The sequence below is a fragment of the Athene noctua genome, chromosome 2 (assembly GCF_965140245.1).
Source record: "Athene noctua chromosome 2, bAthNoc1.hap1.1, whole genome shotgun sequence".
NCBI classification, from domain to species: Eukaryota; Metazoa; Chordata; class Aves; order Strigiformes; family Strigidae; genus Athene; species Athene noctua.
In genome coordinates, this window is record NC_134038.1 from 23,575,189 (window position 1) to 23,591,968 (window position 16,780).

The 16,780-nt window shown below is 39.5% G+C and overlaps 1 protein-coding gene across 3 annotated transcripts in view; it reads left to right on the top strand.

The window, feature by feature from the left end:
- The window catches only part of NCALD (neurocalcin delta), a 58,349-nt gene that overhangs the window by 25,404 nt on the left and 16,165 nt on the right, over positions 1-16,780 (top strand). For all 3 annotated transcript variants that reach the window (XM_074898629.1, XM_074898628.1, XM_074898627.1), the window contains exon 2: positions 15,659-16,055. In XM_074898629.1, the coding sequence (XP_074754730.1) occupies positions 15,678-16,055 (378 nt within the window). In that variant the 5' untranslated portion in view covers positions 15,659-15,677. The remainder of the gene's footprint in view (positions 1-15,658; positions 16,056-16,780) is intronic.

Below are 16,780 nucleotides of genomic sequence, written 5' to 3' on the forward strand. Positions count from 1 at the left end.
AAACTTGCATCATTTCACAGCAGCTTCCCAAATTTCAGCTTTGTGCTTGAGGTGGCTATAACAACTGTTTTGCCAGGACTCCAGCAGGCCCTGTCGCTGCTGGTGTGGATCCTCACCTTTTGGCCAATACAGGTTTTTTACCACTCACTAGACACATGGAAAACTTCATTATGGCTGAGCCAACATCATGGGGCATGGATTGCGTTCCATGCACTCATGATCCTGGCACCCAGTTGTCCCTGTTAGAGGCCCTACTGTGTCCATCTCCCAGGCTTCTTTGGAAGGATATAGAGATACATGGTCAAGAAGACTGCTCCCAGGTTCTGTGAGATAAATCAGGATTTTTTCAGGGACTGGGAATTGCGGGGGTCACCACAGGACACCCCTGCCCACATAGCAATGATGCACACTTGTTTCTGTGCCCATGTAAAACTCAGATTACAGGGATCCTGTCGTTTAAGTGAAGTACATGTAGTTGAACTTTGGCCTCTACTGCTTTGACTACAGCAGAAAACAAGGATCTAAAAATAAGGAAATGTTTGCCTCTTGGAAATTCTCTAAGCAATTAATCTAAGAATTATTGATGTTTCTAATTTTGTCAGCACAGGGAGGACCATCAGTCACACTCAGAAATGCCAGCTTTTTGCTGATAACTCATACAGTGGAATGACTTTTTAATGAAGTTGCCAGAAGAAAGGTTTGTTGCCAAAATCAAGGATATTGCTCTACCCCACTCCTACTCCTTCATCAAGGAAACTTCCAAGAAAATTCTGACTTTCTCCCAAAGTTGTTGTGTGGGTTTGTCTGTCTTTTTTTTTTTTTTTCATGAGTGCCTGAAAACCAACTCCAAAGCCAGCTTTACTGCCAACCTTTTAAAAATCAGAGGAATGACAAGATATAGTGATAGGAGGTTTCACAAATCAGTATGAGATCACTGAAACCAGTTCCCATCTGATCACAAATGAATGAACGATGTGTGGGTTTGAACCGTGTTCATGATATGATGATAGCTACATCTTTCATTTAGATTGAGATCAAATGAATCTTACCAAATGCTGGGTGGTAAACTGTTGGTAAGTGACTGTTTTATCATCCTGTGGAGACTAATGTGAAAACATCCTTATTTTAATTTAAATGAGTGATAGATTTTAGAGCACCTTGCAATGAAATATATAGTCTTTCTTCATGAATGGCTCCCTTTCCCAGAACATTCATTAAAAGCAGTAAGCGTCATGGAGAAAATCCTTCTTTTAATAAAGAAAAAGCAAGTAGGAAATCAGAAGTTATATATATATTATTTGCATGGTTATGAATTTCTTAATCTTTCTTGGAGAATTCCTTTGGCAATTCACAGGAGGATCCCTGTGTTGCTCACTAATTTAAGTGACTTTCCAGTGAATTCATTAGAACATTAAGATAGGAGAACATGTGTGGTGGAACAGGATATGCTTTTATTATTCAATAAGTGATTTTTATGGTGATTTTATATGGCACTTTACAAACAGTGAGTTGATTCTTCAGTGTTCATCCTGTTTCTAAGCAGCGGAGCTTCACTGGTTTTCATAACATCAGTAGCAGAGGAGAGAATTAGGAAATACTTGATGCATGAAGTGACAGAAAGCGTGGAGTGTCCAGGGAGTAGGTTGAGCCAGAACTTACTGGTGGAGATAATGTGGAAGAGACAACTGTCAGCCAAAGATATTTTAAGGATATCTTAAAAGCTGTTTGTAACAAGCAGTGAGGGGGAGACATTTCAAGTACAAGGCCTTTATTTTTATAAGGTGTGATTCTGCTAATGCAAGAGGTTATGGTTACTGTAGAAAGAATGGAGCATAAGGGGCATATGGAGCAAGAAAAGAAACTGGAATAAATAATGTCAGAGATAGACATCTCTGTCTGTAAGATTATGATTACATAAAAGCATATGTCACTGAAATGGATCTGAAATATTTGCCATCATGTAACTGATGAATCTTCCATTAGCCACAGGCAAAAAATTCTGATTAGAGTCAGCTTCTCACACACTCACATATGTTTTCACTTCTTTCCATGTCTGAAAAGTATTGTTTCCCAGGAAAAGGAATCGCATCCTCAAAATCTGAATTTCTAATCAAACGCTGGTGTTCAGAGTTCAGAAACTGCCCTTAGTAACAACAGCACTGGTACTCTACCATTAAGACAAAAGCAGACAGGTGAAAACATGGTGGATGAAATGGTAATAATTTGCTAGCAATTAGATACAGAATAAATCTTCCCTACTTATTTCTTTCGAATGATGCAGAGAGACACAGAGATTAAGCCATAGACGATCTCCTTCCAAGGTTTCTAAACTCTGCTGCTTTGGTCATAACACATTTCATTTTTAGGATACTACTCCATCACAGTGTATGGTGTGGGAAACACCAGTACTTGGAGATGCTAATAGTAGGAACAGAAATAAAGAGAAAATTGCAAAAAATTTAAGACAAATTATATGACAGACTTTTTCAACGATAATAGAAAAAGTAAGAAACATGGTGTTTCTTCTAGGCAGCTAAGAAATAGTACTGAAAAGTAAGAGAGAAGGAAAAAGAGAAAGAAACCATCAAAGAAAGAACAAAGTTTTATACAATAACACAATAAATAAAAGTCCTAGGAAGGGAGAAATAGGGAGAGGCACTAAAAGTTGCATACAAGAAATCTCAGAGAAGCTGACATCTTGAGAACAGCAAAGAGGCAGAAGTAAACTGGCCTAAAAATGCAATAGAATTAACATTTCTATTTGTTTACAGTGACTAGGAAGCGATAAAAAGTGGCATTTTATTCCATGTTAGATAAAATCTGATTTTCCTAAAGTTAAACTTTGGAAAGAAGTTTTCTGGTTATGCCACTTCTACTTTTCTACATCAGTAATACAAATTGTTGTTCACATGAGAAAATAGAATTCATTTGTCTGAAAACACTTTATCTGATGTACTTTGTTTACTTCCTCAGAGGATGTTAATAGTGAAGACAGAAATGCTGTTAACCCATTCATTTGTGAAGGCATTTGTCTTAGTTGAATTTACAGACAATTTTCAGTGATGGCAGAAATGTTTTCAAAACCATAATTCAGATTTTTCAGTCTAGTTTCAGTTCTAGTTTTTATGCAATATTTCTCACTGCAGTTTGTGTAATGTTATGAACATGTAAATAATTTTTATTGACTTCTTGCAAAAAATTTATTTTTTTACTACAGTCTGTGTTATGACTATATGATAGATGCCATTACAGAGGTTCCTTTGTAAAACAGTATTTTTCATGTGAGTGGCTACTACCTACACTTGATAACTACTAATGTTTTGCTTATTGATAACAATTAATAGTAAGAACATAAAGATTATACAATCATTTGTTAATATGTGTGTGTGTGAGAGAGAGATGGACAGAGAAGCACAGCAAATTATTTTGGCACTTAATTTGTAAAATGTTTTTCTATGCCTCTTAAGGGAGTTTGCTTATCGACCTTTACCATGTTGTTCAAACTCCCAAATTCATTCCTGTTGAGTAATTTCTAAAATCAGGCAGCACACTGTGTTATGCATAAAATAGCAGTCGGGTAAGACATGGGTCTGTGTTTTTCACGGCAGGCTGTCAAGACTGGATGTCATTCTGACTTTCAAAATGAATACAAATCAAAATCTTCTTCCAGTAACCTTATAGATCATATCCAAGCTAAGTTTCCCATCAGATTAGTACTCAAATAGTGCTCAGAAGGAACAGAAAGCAGCATCTCCACATTAAACGCCTGTTGTACAGCCTGAGATCCAGCCTTCCCAGGTCAGAGCTGCCCACATAGAGTGGGGAGAAGGAGGTACCCTAAAGTGGCTTGAGTAATCATCAGATTGTTAGAAAAAAGAGGAGATACTGTCATCACCAAAGGTAACTGCATTCTTCTCCACAGGAAACTTTTCAGAGGGCACAGCAAAGTGCCTGAACTGGGGTCCATGGCTGACCTTAGCAAGCAGACTGGATTGCTGGACCGGCCTGGGGGCAATTATATGGTTTTCCTGTACCTTATCTGCAGCATGAAGAATATATCTGTGAAGACAGAGAAGAGTTTTTAGGAAAAATAATAAAGACGTTGTCTTAAACTAGAATCAAAATGTTACTTTATTTTGTTGGTGCTGAAGTCCTTCATGTCAATATGACTTCTCAAATAAAATTCAAATTATGACTCATCTGGATGAAGTTATCTTTTGAAAACAAATAGATTTATCTTCCTGATAATGTTCAAAAAAGGGATTTATCGTGGAGAAAATATTTTATTTAAATTATCGGTTTAAAACCTTTGTGAAATGAAAGTAGCTTACTGCACTGTAAATTGGGAATTATGAGTTCCCTTCAGATGTAGGGACTGTAGGCTGTGCCATATGTCACTGGGAGGATGTTTTCTCATACATTCGCAGAAAAATCTTGGTTTGAATGATGAATTCCGTGAATTTGGCAAGACAACATGAAGAATAAAATAAAAGTGCCTAGCCTCAAACTTCCCTAGGCAACTAGGAGCTATAAACTGGCCATATGTCATTGACTTCCACGAGCAATGCCGAGCACTAGAGTATCACCCTGTTCTGCAGCATTACATAGTGCCCTAAGTCATTAATACAAAGCAGATGGCTTTGTTGTTGATTAGAGCTGGTTAGAATCTGAAATTCCCATTCCAAAGGAAATTTTGACATTTATATTTATGTTCACTGCAAATTGGAACAAAACATCAAAATTTCCCAGTGGAATAGAAGTTAAAAATTATCTGGAAACACCAAGTTATTTAATTTCATTGGCAATGAATTGTTTTCTCAATAATGTCAAAACCACTATAATGCTAACATTAACATCTACTATAAATGCCAAACCAAAATTAATAAAGAGATAAAGTCAGACTGAAACTTTTTGCTTTGTTAAAAGGAAAAGATAAAGTTGAAATGATAAATTCTGACATTTTCCCAGAATTTGTTTTCCTCAGTGTGACAGATTTCCACAAAACATTTTGATTACAACTAAGCTGTATTACCTGATGAAAACAGGTTCTACTGAAAAAACATTCATCCGGTGCTGTTCTTTCAGGGCCAGTAATTCACAGAGCCATCTTTAAAGTTCAAGGATGTAAAAATTCTGAGGAACAAGACATGCACAAAGACAAACAACACTTTATCTGTGTTTTAAAAACTTCTTTGGAAAATGCTTTAAAAAATTCCTACCACTCCCACAAAATTCCCTCAGCCATCCATATCATCTCTTAAATTAGGTCCCTTGTGTTCAGGCACACTTGACAGTGTTAAGTGCTGGACAAATCATCTCTGGCATGGACCTTCATATTTATGAACTTGTAAACTGTGACATTATCTTAGTTCATCTTGCTTCCATCTCCTTCACAAAATTCTGGTTCTGGCTGCCAGAACATCCCACTCCCACTCTCCTGTTGCCTACTTTCCTGGAGAAAGTTCCATTACATTTCTTCAATATGGAACAAAACCTCACAGTTGCTCTCCAGGTAGGAACCTCCACCATCATTCCTTTCCCCATCATAAGAGTATCTTTAAAAAGATCTAGTTCACCAGTTAATGGCTCTGTTTTTTCCAACATCATGCTTTCATTTTATCTGTCAACACCAAGTCTCTGCTGTGGGATAGGAGACCATCTGTTAACAATTTTTTTAAGAGTACAGTAAGCACAAATGTCACTCTTTGGGAGTCACATGCTATTTATTTACAAAGATAAAAAAATCAAGATCATGAATTCACATCAGCTTCTCATGTTACTTTGTGCAACAGTAGCTTCTGCTTTAGTTTCCACTACCCTCCACCAAGGTATTGCATATATGGTTACATAAAAGGACTGAACAAGATGTAGGACAGATTAGAAACTTGATAAAGTTGCTGCTAGATGAGTTCGATGACTGGTGCACTTGGGTGCATTGGGGAAGATTATGTTACTACTGATGAGTGCCTTACACAAAGGACAGAAGCACTTCAGAAGAAAGGAGAATAAACCGAGTTTGACGTGGCTGTAGATGTGAGTATCAGGATAAAGACAAATTGCAGTGACGCAGGTGTGTAGGAAGGATGGCTTTTCTGAAACACTCAGGCCCTCGTTAGGTACCAGAATAGGTGGTGTTATTTTCTGGGAGGTCTCAGTTTACTGGGTACAGATGCTTTTTGTGAAGCTGCCTGTTACATAGGTCCCCAAATGGAAAATGTGTTTCTTTGAGAAGCCCGAGTTTAATTGTGGGTGCTGAGCACTCGAAAAATGTGACCTTGAGCATTTTAGGAAATGTGGTCCAGAAAGGCACTGTTAAACAAAGAGACTTTAGATTCACAAGTTGCTTTCATAATAGAAGACACAATAACTGCAGAAAATGACCATCATTTTCATCTTGATATATGGTCTCCTTTTGAAAGGATGCTGCTAGATAAAGTCACCTCCAGCTGGAAGGGGCTAAGAGATTTTGCCAGCTCTCCTGATGCTAGCTTAACACCCATGTTTATAAATACTGCAAATGTCCTGTGCTTAGTGAAACAGTTGAATGCGGTGAAATCTGGAAAACCAGCCTCTTGAGGGTGGGTGTCCTAATGTACTGTTAGCAAAGTCTCTCTTGCCCTTTATCATACAAAATTAGGCAAAGGCATAAATACTTTCACAAAAAAAAAAATTCCATAGAGTTTGAAGAAATCAAATATGTAAATATATATCTAATTCCCAGAAGAGTAATCTGAAGTCTACCAAGACAAAGAGTTAGTTATTTTAAAGACCTTAGATCATTCTACCCAGGATTAATGAACAAATAATTTTCTTCTTACAAAGCCTATGGTAAACTATTGTTCATCAGCTCTTCATAAATGAATGATGATGAACCAAAAAGCACGTGATTATTGGCATGATTTTTATTGTTGTGAGCTCTTAAAGAGTGAAGAAGAAAAACAAATGAAATGAAATGAAATGAAATGAAATGAAATGAAATTTTAAATTAAATAGCGAGACCCTTTGGGAGTCTGGGGAGAGGGCTTAACCAAATCTGTGTTTTCCCCCTTTTGTCTGGTTCCTGTTTTCTTTTTTATTTAATTATTTCTCATTAAGCAGGGAGAATTTAAGCTGTTCTGGGTGGGTGAAGCCTTTGCTGGTCAGCCCTGGGGAATGACTGACCAACACTTACAGCATCATATTTCACATTGCTCATAGGGTGATGGTCCTCTGCAAACACTTCCCAAAGCACTCTGGACAAAGCCCAGGGTGCTGAGAAAGGCCGGAGGGCCAGACTCTCCCACCGTGTGCACAGGAGAGCACAGTGCCTCCATTTATACCCACTTGCACTTTGGAGGATCACTGTAGGATTTGCAAACATTGATTGCTTTATATGTAGGTCTGGTAGTCCCTTTTCTGGCTGTCTTCACTGCCTACCCCTATGTGGGGACAGAGGTTATAACTTAATTGAGCTGAAAATATTCCTTAAGATACTTAAGTGCACTCTGTCTGAAGTGGCAGAGATTTTGTGCTAAGGCGAGTGACCTCCACCTCCCCTATGTAACAGTCAGGCTCTAAATGCAGCAGCAGCAAGTAGCTCATTACCAGGAGGTTAAGAACAGACCTGGTTAATGCCCACACACAGTCAAAATCTGATGGGTGGACGTGAACAGAGTCCATTTCATGAGCAAATACAGAGATACTCCTGTTTGATGGGCAGGTGTACACCAAGTTTCAGTTAGGAGTAGTTTCACAGACAAGCTGAGTCCTAAATGCAAGGCTTTAAGATGGAAAGAGTGACCACCCATGAATGTGAGAAGAGTCACTGCAAAACACGCCACACTGTGCAAATCTACATAACATGCTCTTTTCCCCCAACTCCTGATACTAGAAATACTCATGGCTAGTAATCTTTTTTTTCATACCACACACTCAGCCTTACAGGAAGCGCTTTGGAAAGAGACACCTTCCCTGGAAGCCCCAGTGATGCTAAAGCCAATACAGAGGTCAGGGTGTGTGAGGGCATCATCCCTTTCCCTGCTCAAGACTGAAACACTGCTCACTGGTCTCAAAGCAATTCCATCTGAAACCATGGGCATTGCTGAGAGCAAAGTGATAAACATTAGGCTGTTATCTAGTTAACCCACTGATGCTGAAGACCCTGATAGTAATGTACTCTCTATTGACAGGGGCATTGTCTTACTGCTGCTTCTCCTTCCTCCACCCCCATGCCAGCCCTCATTGCTAAAATGCACAAAAGAATTATGATAAAGAGAAACAGGAGACAACGTGGAACAGTTGAGCATTTCTCTGCCAGGGCAAATCTGAAGGGATAAGAGCCTGGGCTTTTAATGTTCGATATCCATAAGCACCTCCAAGTTTGAAACACATGAACTCTGCAGCTGTTCTTGCTTGGACTTCCCACCTCAACTAGAACACAGAGCTAGCTATAAAGGTTTTACTTCTATTTCTTATCTTGAGTTTCTCCTGGAGGCTGTAGCAGGAAAGCACAAACCAAGTACTGTCAAAAGAGCAATTAGGGTCACCTTTTGTAGGGGAAGTATCCCCAGTAAGGGGACTGGAGGAGCAGGAGAGTGACACAAGACAAAACGGTAACTTGCAGCAGTGAAAATGTCAGCATCCTGGAATCAGACTAAAAGCCTAATACTGCATGAGTGACATCTATTGTGACAAACAGGTTATGAAATATCAGTGGTAACTGGACAGCACATGTGTCCCATGTTCCCTCTATTGGCAAATAAAGCATAAATACTGAATGATGATCCCATCCACACCTTTTCCTCTGTTTTTTCCTCTTCTTCATTATTCTTCCTGTTCTTTAATGACAGCTATAGTTTTAGCTAGAAATTTTACTCCATAGTATATGTTTCAGGCATTGAGTACTTGTTATACCACACTGCAAATCTGTTTACTGCTGTACCTTGTGAATATTGATAACAGAATGTCAGATCTTTTAAATGAATCTTGCTCATGAATTTTATCCATATTTTGTTGTTTACCAATATAAGCAGATAAATTGAGGATAGCAAAGCTCAAAATTCTATTCTGCATGTATCTGGTTTTTTGCTAAGGCCCTCTATGATTTTTAATAAGTTTGGTTTTCTTTCAAAAATATGTTTCAAGATGCTGGTTTAAAAAAGAAATAAACAAAAGCCTTTTTTGGCAAGCATTGCCACACTGGTTACTCAAATGAATGTGTGAAAACAAACTAGAAATGGCCAGAAGTGGCTGCTTGCAAGAGCCTGCAAGGTAGTTTTCTGTGGGACCAAGAATTAAAAAATCTCTTAACCAGGTAGCACTTGCATTTCATTGTGGAAGGCTAAAAGCCAAGAAGTTATTCTTCCCAGCACTGCTGCTGCTATAACCAAAAGCACTATGTCCCATGAGTGGAATCCTGCATTGACACTTAAATTTCCAGTGGAAAAGTGGAGAGCAGTGCTGGAGGTGGCTCTGAGGTTGTGAACATCAGAAGGGCAAAACGAGCAAAATGAAGGAAGAGCACTCTGCCTGACCTGCTGGTGGGGAGCTCAGTGAACACTTACAGAGTTTCCCAGTGCTGGGGTGTGGCAGAGATCACTGAACACACATTCCTGCCTTGCTCACCCGACTGTCACTGGAGAGCTACAAGATCACAGAGAGTGCATTGCCCACAGTTAGTGTTGGGTTTACATTCACAATCAGGCCACAGCAACACTGGTGTTCCAGCCACAGGAAAACGGCATACACAGATGGGAAGAGAATGTGTCATTTGAGATAGCTGCTGCTTTGAAACATCTCATTACAAAGCTTGTACAGCAGTTAACAGTATTACAGCCTGAAAAAATAACTCACCTTATGAAAGAAACTTGGCTTTTATACCAGAATGTGTTCACCAAGACCTTTACTTTTGTAAATGTGCATACTTTCCCCCATTCTGTAAGGGTGTGGACAAAGAGGAACCAGAGATGCATCTGGAAATGTGCATCCACCAGATCACAAATTACAGTAAAAAATTTGCAGAGACTGCCATGTGCTGTAATTGGTGAACTGGTATTTGGTATCTGAAAATTTACTAAGCAATGATAGCAGCTAGCAGAGAAGAAGGAAGAGAGTAGCTCTAACTCTGAGAAGTGTTGATAACAGGGCAAAATTTTGGGCCTGGAAGCCCTAGAGACACATCCCCAAAGTCCCATGAAATGCACTGCAGTCTTGCCCTGACATCCCCGCCTTATCGCAGGGTAAGGGGATGCCATGCTGCAAGGTTGCATCAACCAGAGGTTTAGTCAACCGGGACAGAGCAGCACCCCTTCTTTGTGTTTGTGATAGAGTGGAGTCACACAGTGACAGGCAGAGAAGTAATTGAAAGGAGAAGCAGAAAGTGATAGCAGGAGAATTTATCTTGCAGGAACCCTGTCAACTGCATAGTGGAGGCTGGTTTGCAGTGACAGGAGACGGTGGGTAGGACATGAAAGAAAGTGAGATCCCTGCTGTATCCAGATGTGAAGACAGCTTGAGAGATAGATAGTGTGTATGAGTCCCCTTGTCACACGTGCAGGTTTTAGTAACAATCAACAGTTACTCTGGAGGAAATATAACAGCGGTGACGGTGAGTGGAGAACCACAGGGTCTGTCTGCAGAAAGCACTCCTGCTGCAGACAAGTCACTAGGCATTGCCACAGGGGACTGACTCATGCTGGAGCACTGTTTCTTGTGACTGACAGGTTCAGAGTGATAACTGTCCTGCTCAGCCTTTGGTTCATTCCAGCGGTCGTCAGGAGCTTCTTCCACTGCTTCTTCAGCTGCTTGGCAGGGATTGAAATCCCACGATTGCTAGTCTCAGGGAAATCCTCAAATTATGTGTTAGAAATGTTAAAGACAGCATTGCCCCTGTAAGTGGATTATTTCTTGGAAACAGGTCAGACCATGTGTAAGAAGACAAGAAACAGCAGTTTCTGAAGACAAACAAAAATGAGGTTCATCCCTGTTTTCTGTAATATTACAAAGCCATATTAAGTTATGTCAAATGGTACTAGTATGTCTCAGCTATGCTGGAGAAGTGATGTGTTACTAAAACTTTCTCCATCCATCCCCAGAATTACCTCTGTGTGCATCCTGTGGCTTTAGGAGTGTATAAACTGGCTGTGTAAAAGGCTTCCTGCATTGTCCAGTGTTATCTCTCTGCCACTGGAAGATCATTCCCTAAAGCTCATGTTTTGTTATCTACTGCTTTCTAATTTTAAATTGTGGAATAGCAGTTAAATCACAAAATTGATCTTTCATTGCTTCTTTCTGAAAAGTTTCTGCCTTCATTTTTACACAGTTGATCTCTGCAGCCAAGCCTGTGGTGTGATTTGTCTTGCTGTCCCCACTGGAAATATATCAAGCAGGACTTATCTTCAAGCTGATTCTTTGCATCTTTCACGTGTTGTGTATGCTGTTAGCTACAAAGTACCCAATATTCTAAATTCTCCATTTTTAGACCAACACTTCTATGGACAAGTGACCCTTTTTCATTATACTTTTTCTCAGCCATGGACTTTCCTTCAGATTTAAGCCTAAATCAAAATTAAGATGTCTTTGTCAGACTGAGCTCAATTAAAAAAAAAAAGGGGGGGTTGTCTTTATATGATGGGTGTTAAGTTTGAAGAGGAAGAGCATTGTTAGAAATGTGTTGCTAGCATTTTCTTATTATAGTGAATCCCTGCTTAAAAAAAAAAAAAAAAAAAGTTGGGTTTTTTTTTTTAAGGAAATATGTTTAGATGCTTGCATTGCATTCACACAGAACGTGTTAGCTGCATGCTCTTGTCTGCTACAGCTTCCCAACTCCTTCAAGGCTATTTCTTAAGCAGGCAATATGTTTGCCTTACCCTGAGGTTTCAGATTGAGGTAACAACTGTAAATGAGCAGCAGCAAACTGCTGACAAGAGATACATGATAGAATAAGTGTTCATTGCCTTTCTGTCCAGTCAGTTCTCCCTGTTTGAGGAGAAGGCTGTAAAGCCTGATGTCCTGTCTGCACACAGTATACTGCACTGCAGGGAAAGTCAGTCAGTGTGGTGTCAGTCACTACTTCATTTATTTATTCTCTTAGATGCTGAACTGGCACAGCCTGTTGTCTGTCAAACAGCTCTGTTTTCAGTCTTGTCTTAAAAATTCCTCACCTAAACCTGATTAGCACAAGCTCTAAGCATATACTTTACGGAGCAGCACCTATGACATTTCCTACATTAATCAGTGAACAGAGATTCTTCCCCTAGCAACCATACATCAGTGATGCTTTCCTTTCTGATCTTCTGTAGTTGTCAGCTGAAATGGTATCAACTCTTCAAGCCATAAACACATCACATTTTTTTACCAAACAATATTGCCCTCAGAATTAAGACCTTAATATTTTTGTATGTAATGTTGTCCCATATGGGAAGTCATTCATGTGTATCATGTCTAATACCATTGTATCAGAGGAATAAATTGTAGAAATGCAGTTAATCATTAAACACTTAATTTGGCTCTGTTTTGTATACCTACAACATCTATTTATCAGTATTGTCAATTTTTTACTTTGCCATTGCAAATGCTGTTTGCTATTTGCTTGCTGTATTTTTAAAATTTAATCATTTATTAGAAACTTGAAAGATCTACAGGGGTGATAAAGTGTGAAAAATGCCTAAAATCAGATCCAATTTTATTTCATTGTATGCAATTTATTGTGGTAATTGTTAGCTGACATTCTCATAGCTCACTGTACTCTGCCTATAATCTAATCTATCCTGAAGAGGCAGGCAGCAGTGTATGAAGTGATTATAAGGATCTTCAAGTGTCTTCAAGGATTTTCTGTGCTTGGAATGCAAAAGCGTTTTTTGATCTGTTGTTGGTAGAATGAGCACGATAAATCCCATCGTTAGGATTCCTAGAATAAGGAATTTATACACACCTATTAGTAAGGAACAATCTGGAGGGCAAAGAACATGATAGAAATTAATCACAACTGAATTCAGAAATAATCCTACCGATTTTGACTGTGTTGCCTGGCATCACAGCAGCTGTGAATTTCAACGCCTTTCTGCAAGCCACATGTGGTTAGCTCTCCCTTTCTGCCTAGAGAACATAGATTTTTCTGGTTATGATGTTTTGCCCCTACCAATGCAATGAAGCATGTTGTGCTATTCTTTATTTTTTACTATTTGGTAAAAATATGTTGCACTGGCAGCCATGTGCAGTTATAAAGGCACTGTTTTTTGAACTGAAACACATTCTTAGTGGCTACCTCTTGAAGGTCATTGCCTGCATGTTACGGCACTATTTTATTTTTCAAAAGACCCTGGACTGGAAGTGTGCATGGCGAGTTTTGCGTTTTCAAATGTTTGAGTTATTAAAAAGCAGTGAGGGATTATATAGCTAATGCCAGCTCACTCCTACGGCAGCTGGCTTGCACATTAGTCAGAGATCTTCCTTTTCTACTCTAATGGTCTGAAAAGTGTGCAGCCCCTGGGGCTGCAGAATAGCTTCCGACTGTGAGTGTGAGGAGCTGCTACCTACTCTAGGGATTTTACTGGTTTGTTTTTTATTAAACTGGTGCCACTCTAAACTAAGCCTGGCCACTGCACTTGTCCAGTTGCTTTCCCATCCTGTTGGCAGACCCTTCTCTTGTTTTGCCTGACATCAGCCCGTCTGGCTGCCCTAATATAATCCGTTCACTCAGCTAATTCCCCGGGTTGTTTATTATGGACCCTGTCCAACACCCGCTGAAGGCAACACAACCTTCAGCTGCTTTGGCAGCTGTTGGACCAGGCCTATAAAACAGGGACATTTTTGCCATTTTCAGGGTATTAAGAATTTGGATTACTTAAAAACTGTACAGTGTGTTTTGATCAGGATAAAAGGAGGAAAGGCAATAGAAAAAACTACCTTTGAGGTGGCACCTTCCACTCTCCAAGCGTTTTGAAGACACGTCGGAGGAAAAGACATTGTTTGGATCGAGGTAGTCACCCAGGCTCCTGAAATGGTCAGGAGGTGGAAAGGCTCCCATTGAGCAGGACTTTTAACTCCTCTTTGTGAACAGGGGAGTCTATTCTCCATCAGCTGTGTAGGCAACAAGTTTAGACTAGATATCTAGTTACTGGACAGCCACATGTGGATCCTGTGAAGACACAGATAGAGCTAGGATGGATCCCACCATTTTATCCTTGAGAAGTAAAGCTTTTCGGTCATTCTGGTCCAAGAACACAGGTGATTAAGGAGTCAGTCCTCTAACTACCTTGGGGAGCTCAAATTCACCTTGGGGAGAAGGGGAGCTTCTCATCACAGTAAACAATTAGCATCAATCCCGGGGAGCCTCAATTTCTTCTTTCCGGTGCCTAATAGAAGAGACAGTAGATTAGCTTCAAATGGTGGTACATTTCTCACTATCTGCTTCTGATGTGTAATAATACTGTATTGAAAGTATTACCTTGATCTAGAAAGAACATTTTATGAGTGCTCATTAGCGACTCCATCCATCTCTGTGGCCCAGAGACTCCAGTCTGACAACAGGGTGAAAGTCATATGTAAATTATTTTGCAATTCTACTTAAGTTATCCATACATCAGGTTTTAGTTGTGACTGTCATTCGTATGACAAATTCTCAGGCGGGTTTCTGTCAGTAGAGAAGGAGCTTCCCACAATTCAAGTATAATGCTAAGCTTCCAGTAAAACTGATGATGTTGCCTTTTGGATCCAACACACTCAGGCTCCAAAACTTAAAAGCTAAAGGGCATCAGTCATTAGTAAATCTGCTGCACAATGTGATATGTATCAACTTGCCTTAAATAAAATATAATTAAGGTGATTTAACAGAAGCTGTATCCAATAATATTTCTTAATGGTTAATTTAAGGGAAATGAATTTCTAATTTGGTTGTCTGGGTACTTTTTTTTTTCTCCTCCTCTTTTTTTCAAAGATTTTTTTTCAAAGAGCTGTGACCACCCACATTACTATTACTTAGTAATAGATTCAATTTCTGGCTACAAGGAGAATTAAAAAACACAATAATAGTTTGGGGTGGAGGAATCCACCATTGATAAAATCTTTTCAGATTTTGTCTGCATTTGGAACTAAAATGGGAATTGGTCCATGCCAAAGAAGAGAGGCAACTTCTGGGTTGCTCTGTTTGATTCTGGCTTTTGAGGTCCTGGTTTCGGTGTACACTGCAGCTGCACCTTGATCCTATTTTGGAGCAAGACCAAGTGAACACAGCCTTTTGTAGCAACCTGGTTTATGCCAGAGGTACAAAAAAATGTATCATCTATCTCATTCAGGTCAGGTCCTTGAGTCAGCTGGGTAACTGGGATGGAGGGTGTGTTGCAACATACAGCTACTGGTCACCTACACCTTGCAACAGCCATTGCTTACCTTGTGATTTCAAAGGCAAAGTAGGATGACAGTAAGTTCAACATAACTGCAGTTCTCCAGACTGTTGAAAAGACAATGTAATCAACATGTGGATTAGGTTTGTTAATTTTTTTCAGAGTATACTTGTAGTAGTGGAAACTGTCCAAAGTTTCAATTGATTCCCAAGAGTGAACTATCATCAGAAAACTCAGAATCCAACACACTGTTCTTCTACTGCCTCCAAGCTAATAGTTATTAATAATTAGTAATTAATAATAATCATAATTCATATGTGTTTGCTTTTCCTCTGCAGGTAATATTTTGACACCAATATGGGAAAGCAAAACAGCAAACTACGCCCTGAAGTCATGCAAGATTTGCTAGAAAGTACAGACTTTACAGAACATGAGATCCAGGAGTGGTACAAAGGGTTCTTGAGAGACTGTCCAAGTGGACACTTATCTATGGAGGAGTTTAAAAAAATATATGGGAACTTTTTCCCTTATGGGGACGCTTCTAAGTTTGCGGAACATGTATTCCGCACTTTTGACGCCAATGGAGATGGAACAATAGATTTCAGAGAATTCATCATAGCCTTGAGCGTAACGTCGAGAGGTAAACTGGAACAAAAGCTGAAGTGGGCATTCAGTATGTATGACCTCGATGGGAACGGCTACATCAGTAAGTCAGAGATGCTGGAAATCGTGCAGGTATGTGCTGCTCAGAGGCACCCCCTGGCCTCCCTTCTTCCAAGCAAAGTGTGAAGCAATGTAGCAATGAGACACTGAATTAAAAGCTCTGGCAGCATTTGGGGGATTATGGTCTTGGTTCTCTGTATGACGGCTTGAATATAAAATGTTATTTCATTTGGCAAAGATCATGTTACAATTCCAACTGCAGCAGTTAATGTCCATTGCAAGTTTTTCCTGAGCAACACGCTGTGAGGGAAATTCTCCCTTGGGAGTTCTGCTGGGCTGGAGCACAGCAACTTACCTGCTGATAAATGTGATTCTGTCCTCTGGGAAACCACTGTCAATTAATTGCGATTAATTTCAGTAGGACCAAGTAGTATCTTAGATCAATCATGTAGTGTACTATTAAGGAGGGCAGGCTCCCTCCACAATAAGAAAAAAATATTTGAAATCATTCTGTTATGAAGAACCAGCTCACATATTTTAAAAGGTGTCTGTCTGCCTAGTTCCAGTGAGGTCTGCATACTTAATAACATGCTAGCTGTCTTCATATTAAGTTGCCAGTATAGATAAACCTTATCTGGGTAGATGACGATTCCATACACAGCTTCTTTGAATGCTTTTTCTTGTGGTGTTAGTTGGAGACCCACCTCACTTTGGCTTCCTCTAACATGTTTTTACCCTTGAGGCACATCACTCTACTAGAATCTTTAAAACATTTTTGATATGGTAGTATATTTACA